Source organism: Colobus angolensis, unplaced genomic scaffold (genome assembly GCF_000951035.1).
Source record: "Colobus angolensis palliatus isolate OR3802 unplaced genomic scaffold, Cang.pa_1.0 Scaffold33, whole genome shotgun sequence".
Lineage (NCBI taxonomy): Eukaryota > Metazoa > Chordata > Mammalia > Primates > Cercopithecidae > Colobus > Colobus angolensis.
The window spans coordinates 6,987,018-6,997,399 of record NW_012116599.1 but is presented as its reverse complement, the minus strand read 5'-3'; the positions used below and the strand labels follow the sequence as shown (position 1 = coordinate 6,997,399).

General features: G+C 39.1%; 1 protein-coding gene across 2 annotated transcripts in view; it reads right to left on the bottom strand.

Moving 5' to 3' along the window:
* Nucleotides 1-10,382, bottom strand: part of AGFG1 (ArfGAP with FG repeats 1) — a 71,315-nt gene that overhangs the window by 7,357 nt on the left and 53,576 nt on the right. Inside the window, exons 11-13 of one of the 2 annotated variants that reach the window (XM_011951941.1) lie at nt 4,727-4,774; nt 2,703-2,861; nt 1,045-1,136 (exon numbers count right to left, since the gene is read on the bottom strand). In XM_011951941.1, the coding sequence (XP_011807331.1) occupies nt 1,045-1,136; nt 2,703-2,861; nt 4,727-4,774 (299 nt within the window). The remainder of the gene's footprint in view (nt 1-1,044; nt 1,137-2,702; nt 2,862-4,726; nt 4,775-10,382) is intronic. The other variant, XM_011951942.1, reaches the window with a different exon arrangement.

Genomic DNA, 10,382 nt, shown 5'->3' with positions numbered 1-10,382 from the left:
TAGCCAGGATGGTCTCGATCTCCTGACCTCGTGATCCGCCCGTCTCGGCCTCCCAAAGTGCTGGGATTACAGGCTTGAGCCACCGCGTCCAGCCGCAACTAATTTTTTTAAAAGGTCAGAAAAGGATCATACATAATGGCTCTGAGTCAATTTGTACAATCTTATGGTGTCACTCATATCAATAGAACACCAAATACCATCTAAAAGTATTAATATTCTGCTATTCTTTTTTTTATTTTTTTATTTTTTTTGAGACAGAGTCTCGCTCTGTTGCCCAGGCTGGAGTGCAGTGGTGCAATCTCAGCTCACTGCAAGCTCCACCTCCTGGGTTCATACCATTCTCCTGCCTCAGCCTCCCAAGTAGGTAGGACTACAGGCACCCGCCACAGTGCTCGGCTAATTTTTTGTATTTTTAGTAGAGACGGGGTTTCACCGTGTTAGCCAGGATGGTCTCGATCTCCTGACCTCGTGATCCGCCCGTCTCGGCCTCCCAAAGTGCTGGGATTACAGGCTTGAGCCACCGCGTCCAGCCGCAACTAATTTTTTTAAAAGGTCAGAAAAGGATCATACATAATGGCTCTGAGTCAATTTGTACAATCTTATGGTGTCACTCATATCAATAGAACACCAAATACCATCTAAAAGTATTAATATTCTGCTATTCTTTTTTTTATTTTTTTATTTTTTTTGAGACAGAGTCTCGCTCTGTTGCCCAGGCTGGAGTGCAGTGGTGCAATCTCAGCTCACTGCAAGCTCCACCTCCTGGGTTCATACCATTCTCCTGCCTCAGCCTCCCAAGTAGGTAGGACTACAGGCACCCGCCACAGTGCTCGGCTAATTTTTTGTATTTTTAGTAGAGACGGGGTTTCATCGTGTTAGCCAGGATGGTCTCGATCTCCTGACCTTGTGATCTGCCCGCCTCTGCCTCCCAAAGTGCTACGATTACAGGCACAAGCCACCATGCCCGGCATTACATCCTGCTATTCCTTATTTGAAAATAGGATTTAACAACTTATCAAGTACTTAATTTTAAGTTTTGCTTACCATAAAAGGATTACTAGATACTCCAGCAGCTGCAACTTGACCAAAAGGGGTTACCACTGGCTTTGTTTGTCCAAATGCTGCAAAACCTGCACCTTGTTAAAACAGAACCATCAATTACAACCTACATCTTCAAGAGACAATCTGATGCTTATAAAGCCTCATAATAACTTTCAGAGAAATTCCTACCAGAGCAGCAAAAATAAAACGTCAAAGTTAAGTTGTTAGGCCTCAAGCTCTTTCAGATACCAAAGACAAACTTACTGTAGCATGTCTTAAAATAACTTTTTTCTTTTTTTTGAGACAGGATCTCACTCTGCTGCCCAGGCCAGAGTCCAGTGGCACGATCATGGCTCACTACAGCCTCAACCTCCAGGGCTCAGGTGATCCTTCCACCTCAGTCTCTTGAGTAGCTGGAACTACAGGCACATGCCACCATGCCCAGCTAATTTTTGTATTTTTTGTAGAGACAGGGTTTCACTATGCTGTCCAGGCTGGTCTCAATCTCCTGGACTCAACGATCCACCTGTCTTGGCCTCCCAAAGTGATGGGATTACAGATGTGAGCCACCACACTTGCCAACAGAACTTTTATTCAGCTCTTTCATTCTAACTTGTATCAATAACTAAAATTTATAGGATTTTGTTACTAGATGAGCTTGTGACTATTTGGGACAGGCCGTGCAGACAACACAATGATTTCTACGTAAATATCACAGTATTTGTAGGAAATATTTTTATTACTTATGGCTCTTCCACAGTCCATATTTCAGAACTTTTTCTTTTTTTGAGACGGAGTTTTGCTCTTTTTGCTCAGGATGGAGTGCAATGGCGGTCTCAGCTCACCGCAACCTCTGCCTCCTGGGTTCAAGCAATTCTCCTGCCTCCTGAATAGCTGGGATTACAGACATGCACCACCACGCCCGGCTAATTTTGTATTTTTAGTAGAGATGGGGTTTCTCTGTGTTGGTCAGGCTAGTCTCGAATTCCCGAGCTCAGATCTGCCTGCCTCGGCCTCCCAAAGTGCTGGGATTACAGGCGTAAGCCACCACGCCTGGCCCATATTTCAGATTTTTAAATAATCACTTACTTAAAAAAAAAAAAAAAAAAAAAAGAAAGAAAACATGTAGTTGTGATTCAAGAATCTTCAAATCTATGCACTTCAAACTTGAGCAAATGACAGAAATAGGTAAAAATGGTTGAGTTAATCCTCTTGTCTCTTCCTAAAATCAAATAACAAACTCTAACTACAGTATAGTTATCAAATTAGAAAAGTAGTCTATTTCACACACAAAAAGGTACACATTTATGTGAAGAAAGGGAAAAAAAACCCAACATTCTAGGTCTATAAATTCTCCTTTTAAAATCAACAGGCTTGTAAGACAAATTAATCAGAAAAAGGCAATAGAAATTCTGAGAATGACAGGATACTCTTTACATAGTCACTGATTTCCCATAAATTGTAACCTGCTCACAAAAACTTATAAAATCACTTAGCTTTCTGAGGTTCAAATCACCAAAAGCTTTTATTTTTCTGTAGTAAAACGCAGTAGATAATAGTCTAGTATTCTTTAGAAAAGTCTTTCTGCCCAAGCACACAACATTATGATATAAAAAGGATACATAAAATGAACTTACAGCTCGCCAAATGTTAGATCTTACCATTGGGCTGTTGAGAAAAAGCTGTCTGTTGAGGGAAAGCTGCTTGGGCTGGAAAGGCAGGCTGCTGGAAGCTGCCACTAAAGCTGGTGGGAAGACTGTAGGGAGCAGGAGTGCCAAATCCCGTGGGCATGCTCATGGATGCAGTGCCAAAGGTTGCCGCTGACAGAAGAGAAGGGCTGATCAGTTACATACAACAGGACACACTCAGTTTCTCACAACATTGTAAAAAAGACATCATTCACCTTGAAAAATACTAAGATGTACATTAAAGGCAGGGTTAATTCCAAAATTCCAACAAAGTTAACAACGAGTTTTAGCACTACACAGTTTAACATAACCTGTAGAAATTTTATTCTTCTAAAACAGAATGACCAGAATGAAACTAACTACCAAAGCTGTTGTTTGAAATCCCAAGAAAATTTCTCAAATTATAAAATTCAAGTCTAAACAGTAGTCTGTTTTTTAAAGATTATGCAATTAATATGTAAACTAGTATACATTTTTGTTCTTAGTTTTGTTTTGCTATATGCAGTAAAATAACAGCCAAAATTTTATCTACTGAAGTATCTGCCATAAAGTAATATGTGTTCCCGGAAAAAAATTTTAAAACCGCTGAAAAATAGTTCACTAAAAAGAACAGGACTTATAGGTCAAACAGGGTTAGTTAGAGGCAGACCACTCAGAACCTATGCAGCTTTGTAACTACAGCCAGAGAAGGAGAGATATTCTCTTAACAACACTAACGCAATTAAAAGGACATGTTCCTATTAAATCAATTCCATATATATATATACACATACACATGGATTCCCACCCACTTCTGGAAGGTAAATGAAGACAGCTTTGGAAGACTGAAGGAAGGTTAGGGCAACTGAGCTATCGAAATTAGTGTGAAATCCGCAAAGATTAGAAATGAAATAAGCATTCTTAGAAAGAATGCAGAATAAATGGCCATACTGTTCACTACTACTGTATTCTTCCTTGGCTTGCCATGCCTAGCTGGTATTACTTGGTGGACAGAGTATTATCACGTTGGGGGAAATGTGTGTGAACACCTGCTACATATGTGGAATGCTGCCATCATTTCCCTACTTACTATTCACTTACAGTATGTTATTTATTACTAGTGAATATTAAAAACAGAATCTCCAACTATGTGTTCTAGGAAGGGTCTCAGTAAAATAAGAGCCAGTAATGTTGCTTTAAATATAGACTACTAGTAATTACATAATGAAATATTCTAAGGATGATGCAATGAAAATACCATGAAAATTCACTAAATTTCCGGATTTTAAAAATTTACCAATTTGTTCATTGATTTAAGGCACAGAAATTAAACACTAAAAAATGTTACATGGAATGTCTTTTATTTTTAAAAAGCTGAAAATCAAGTTACAGATGTTGCCCAAAGTAATCCCTGTAGTTGTAATGTTTGTAACAATGCAATTCTGCTCAATGAACCTAATTAGAATATTAAAAAACTACTTTTTTATTATTGATGCGAAAAAAAGGAAAAACAGGCCATTGGGAAGCAGGTGAATTAAATAATAATAAGCACACTGCAAGGGTAATGGGAGGGCTTCATAACAGACAACAATGCACTGACGTAACTTTGACAAATCACTTTAAGAGAGCACTAAAAAGCAAAACTTGGATACAGTTAAGCAAAACCAAACTCCATGGAATAATGCAGTAAAATGGTTTGGTATATCAAAAAGGCATCACTCAAAGTACCATGAATTCAAACTCAAGAAAAAGAATCAAAACGGCTATTAACATTCTAATATGACCATGTAGGTAAGCAGTAATGCTTTTCAGCATTTACACATAAATCACTAAAAAAATTTCCATGTAATTTTAAATACAATGTAATCCCAATGCCACACATCCATGCCCACTCTATTTTAAAACATGGAAAAAAAAAACTTAATTCCACATGCAGGGATCCAGAACACTAGCAGAAGCTTCCACAAGCAGGTAGACAAATTGCCACACAAATCTAGATATTAATTGTGGCCACCTACCAAAATGAGCGTGAGGAAACACTTGAGAATGCATTGCTCCAGAAAGGCCTTATGGAAAGCCATAAAGAGACCAACGTCAATTAATGTATGGATAACTATTGTTAAAATAAAAGTATATTTGTTTCATTAAGAAGTTGTAAAATTCGAGCGTACTGTTGCTAAGGGGGTAGCATAATACATAACAAAAACACATTCACAAAATAAGCCTTTTAATTTCAACTATATTCATGACACTGTAATATTTATACTGTTTGAAATAAAGGGGAGATTAGAATAATAAATAAATTAAGAAACAGTGATGAAATTTTTTAAACAAATAAGCATCAACTTTTTCATAGTCATTAAAAAACACTTTGTAGGCATCATAAACTACATCCAAATACGCTATTCATAGCATCATATGAGACTATCCAGCATCTACATTTAGGATCAAAACCAAGTCTTGGGGGAGAGCGCACGAACAATGCTAGATTGTTTTATTTACAAATCAGCACATTAACTAGAAATACACAAATAACTCAAATGAACTAATTAAGTATTACAAGGGAAAAATTATTAAATATTCTAGTTCAAGAGAAAGGTAAGCAGTATTTGCAGGTTAAAATACAATGGCTGAAAAGGAGAGAGAGAAAAAAGAAAAATGCATCTTGTACAGATCTTACTCACCTGGTATGTTGAGAACAGACAGGTTATATATAAATTAATACAAAGTAAACTTAAATTGTTAAATAATAGAATCTTTTGTTTGTTCGTTTTAACAATCTGAAGTAAGATTGTACCGAAAATGTATTTCTATTGACTTAAAATTAGAATACTTTTAAAATTGGCACGATTAAAAAAAATTGAACGATTAAAAAATTGAATGGTTCTGAGTTGTGGTTCTGTCATTTTCTGGTTGCATGATGTTACTTTATTTTATAAGCTTCAGTTTCCTCATTTGCAAATGAGGTGGAGGAATAGAGATAACAGTATCTATACTTCACAAAGCTGCTGTGAATAAATGTGGCGACAAATTGAAGTGCTTTGCAATACAATAAATACTCAATGAATGTAACTTTCTTGCTAACTTAAAAGTGTCACTGTGTTCCAAATACAAAAAAAGGGAGAAGGACCTGTGAAAGATAAATGTGGCCCGTATATTTATCTACTTTCTTTTTTTCTTTCTGAGACGGAGTCTCGCTCTGTCGCCCAGACTGGAGGGCAGTGGCGCAATCTCAGCACACTGCAAGCTCCACCTCCTAGGTTCACGCCATTCTCCTGCCTCAGCCTCCCAAGTAGCTGGGACTATAGGCGCCGGACACCACGCCCAGCTACCTTTTTTTGTATTTTTAGTAGAGACAGGGTTTCACCGTGTTAGCCAGGATGGTCTCGATCTCCTGATCTCAGGATCTGCCTGCCTCGGCCTCCCAAAGTGCTGGGATTACAGGCGTGAGCCACTGCGCCAGGTCTTATCTACTTTCTTAAAGCACTTTACAGGCTTGCAGCAGTACTGCATAATGACATTAAATTGTGTTTATTCCAGCATTTCTCGTATGTGTTTAGACACAGAACACTTGTCCATAGAATTTTGCTAACAATGTTACAGGAGACATGTTTCACAAAATGCACTGGCAAAAACTGACTTTTAGCCAATAGTGACTATTAACCAGTATTAATCACTATACCTCAGCCTGCAACAAAGATGCCCCCCCAAGCTCTGGCCCTGAACTGCTCTAAACTTTTTTAAGCCTTTTTACAGCTTTCTGAAATATAATTCACATACTACACACAACTCATTCACTTAAAGTATAGAATTCAATGTTTCTTTAAATATATTCACAGACTTGTACAACCACCATCACAATCTAATTTTAGAATATTTTCATGCCCCTCAAAAGAAACATGATACCTATCAGCTGTCACTTCCCATGCTGCCCCACCACTAAAATCCAGCCCTCGTCAATCATTGATCTACTTTTTCTTTCCAATTCTGGACATTTCATACAAATGGCACCACAAACATGTGGCCTTTTGTGACGAGTTTCTTTTGCTCAGCAGAATGTTTTCAAGGTCCATCCATATTGTAGCATCTATCAGTGCTTCATCACTTTTTATTATCAAATACTTTGTCCTAGTATGACTATTCAACATTTGGCTTCATCAGCTGACGGGCACTTGGGTTGTTTCCACTTCTTTTTTTTTTTTTTTTTTCCTTTCTTTTTTTTTTGAGACAGAGTCTCGCTCTGTCGCCCAGGCTGGAGTGCAGTGGCCAGATCTCGGCTCACTGCAAGCTCCGCCTCCCGGGTTTACGCCATTCTCCTGCCTCAGCCTCCCGAGTAGCTGGGACTACTTCTTAGCAACGATAAATATTGATGCTACGAACATTTGTGTACAAATTTTTGTGCAGATATATGTTTTCATTCCTCTCTGGTATATTCCTAATAGTGGCACTCTGCTAGGTTATATGGTGACTCCATGATGACCATTTTGAGGAACTGCCAAAATGTTTTCCAAGGGGTTGTACCATTTTATATTCCCACAAGCAATATATGAGGTTTCCATTTTCTCACCTCCTTACATTGTTCATCGTTGTCTTTTCTTTTATTGACCATCTGTATGTCTTCTTAGGGAAATATCTATTCAAATATTTTGTTCACTTTTTAATTGGGTTGTCTTTTTATTTTTATTATTTAGCTGTTATGAGTTCTTTATATATTCTGAATACAAGTCCTTTATCAGATGTAGGATTTACAAATATTTCCTCCAGACTGCTATCAAGTTTAATATTTCTATTGTGTTAATTTTTACAACTTTCCTGTCTTTCTTGTTTTAATTACCAAATTGGTAATTTTCATTTCTGGTTCCTTTTTAAAATACCAATTGTAGATTATTAAATATTAGAGATGTCCAAATATTAAGAGTAAACTGAGAGGCTGAGAGCACAGGGAGAGCAAATCAGCAGCAATTCTATAAACAAAATATGTCCTTCACAGCCCAAGGTAACTTTCTACTTAGGGTTTTTTCTTTGCTTTTGCTCAGCTACCTCCAACCCTTTTTTGTATTAATCCTCACTTCCAGAGTATGCTAGGCAAGTGAAGTGAGCCTTCTAAGTATTCAGATACAAGGAATAGTACATAATATTAATTTGGCATGTTTCATCCATGTGAAACTAAAGTATAAATATGGAGGCAATTGTACTGGAACAAAAATAGTGTTGGTTCAGAAGCATTCTGGGTATTAATTTAAGATCAGCCACTATGGAATTATGAAACTTTAAGGCAAATTCATTAATCTTAGCAAATCGGTTTCCACCTAGGTAATAAAACAAAGATATGAGGGCCAGATGCCATCCAACAAGCTCTGCATTTCGGTAAGTACCTTTCCTTGGGGAAAAAAATCTTTGAAACCATTCATTCATTAAAATAAATGCTAGGAAATAACTATTCATTCAGTGACAAAGGAGAGACCTAAGAGTTATAAAAATTTCCTACTATTTAAAAATTATTTTACCTCTATTAATTAGATTTAAGGGCTCTGGGGGGAAAAAAAACTAAATATCATAGAATCGGAAAATTAAGCCATAACAGGCTAATCTCCTAATGAGAGTTACTATGTAATATTACAGTTTTGTAAAAAGCTAAAGCCCCAGAAAGGAGTTCCAAAATGGCCGAATAGGAACAGCTCCAGTCAAGGGCTCCCAGCTTGAGCGACTCAGAAGACGGGTGATTTCTGCATTTCCAACTGAGGTACCGGGCTCATCTCATTGGCACTGGTTGGACAGTGAGTGCAGCCCACAGTGTGAGCTGAAGCAGGGCAGGGCATCCCCTTACCCGGGAAGTGGAAGGCGTCAGGTAATTCCCTTTCCTAGCCAAGGGAAGTTGTGACAGACAGTACCTGGAAAATCGGGACACTCCTGCCCTAATACTGCGCTTTTCCAATGGTCTTAGCAAACGGCACACCGGAAGATTATATCCCATGCCTGGCTCGGCAAGTCCCACGCCCATGGAGCCTTGCGCACTACTAGCACAGCAGTCCTAGATAGAACTGGGAGGCAGCAACAAGGCTGTGGGAGGGGCGTCCGCTATTACTGAGGCTTGACTTGGTAAACAAAGCAGCCAGGAAGCTTGAACTGGGTGGAGCCCACCGCAGCTCAATGAGGCCTGCCTGCCTCTATAGACTCCACCTCTGAGGACAGAGCATAGCTGAACAAAACGCAGCAGAAACTTCTGTAGACCTAAACGTCTCTGTCTGACAGCTTTGAAGAGAGCAGTGGTTCTCCCAGCATGGAGTCTGAGATCTGAGAATGGACAGACTGCCTCCTCAAGAGGGTCCTTGATCCCCTAGTAGCCTAACTGGGACACACCTCCCAGTAGGGGCCAACTGACACCTCATACAGCCTGGTGCCCCTCTGAGACAAAGCTTCCAGAGGAAGGATCAGGCAGCAATATTTGCTATTTTGCAATATTTGCTATTCTGTAGCCTCTGCTAGTGATACCGAGGCAAACAGGGTCTGGAGTAGACCTCCAGCAAACTCCAACAGACCTGCAGCTGAGGGTCCTGACTGTTAGAAGGAAAAGTAACAAACAGAACGGCATAGCATCAACATTAACAAAAAGGACATCCACACCAAAACCCCATCTGTAGGTCACCATCATCAAAGACCAAAGGTAGATAAAACCACAAAGATGGGGAGAAACCAGAGCAGAAAAGCTGGAAATTCTAAAAACCAGAGTGCCTCTTCTCCTCCAAAGCATCACATCTCCTCGCCAGCAATGAAACAAAGCAGGATGGAGAATGACTTTGACGAGCTGACTGAAGTAGACTTCAGAAGATCGGTAATAACAAACTTCTCCCAGCTAAAGGAGGATGTTCGAACCCATCACAAGGAAGCTAAAAACCTTGAAAAAAGATTAGACGAATGGCAAACCAGAATAAACAGCATAGGGAAGATCTTAAATGACCTGATGGAGCTGAAAACCATAGCACGAGAACTACATGACACATGCACAAGCTTCAGTAGCTGATTCAATCAAGTGGAAGAAAGGGTATCAGTGAAGATCAAATGAATGAAATGAAGCGAGAAGTTTAGAGAAAAAAGAGTAAAAAGAAACAAAGCCTCCAAGAAATACAGGACTATGTGAAAAGACCAAAACTACATCTGATTGGTATACCAGGAAGTGACAGGGAGAATGGAACCAAGCTGGAAAACACTCTTCAGGATAGTATCCAGGAGAACTTCCTCAACCTAGCAAGGCAGGCCAACATTCAAATTCGAGAAATACAGAGAATGCCACAAAGATAATCCTCAAGAGGAGCAATGCCAAGATACATAATTGTCAGCTTTACCAAGCTTGAAATGAAGGAAAAAATGTTAAGGGCACCCAGAGAGAAAGGTTGGGCTACCCACAAAGGGAAGCCCCTTAGACTAACAGCGGATCTCTCAGTAGAAACTCTACAAGCCATAAGAGGGTGGGGGCCAATATTTAACATTCTTAAAGAAAAGAATTTTCAAACCACAATTTCATATCCATCCAAACTAAGCTTCATAAGTAAAGGAGAAATAAAATCCTTTACAGACAAGCAAATGCTGAGAGATTTTGTCACCACCAGGCCTGCCTTACAAGAGCTCCTGAAGGAAGCACTAAACATGGAAAGGAACAACCAGTACCAGTCACTG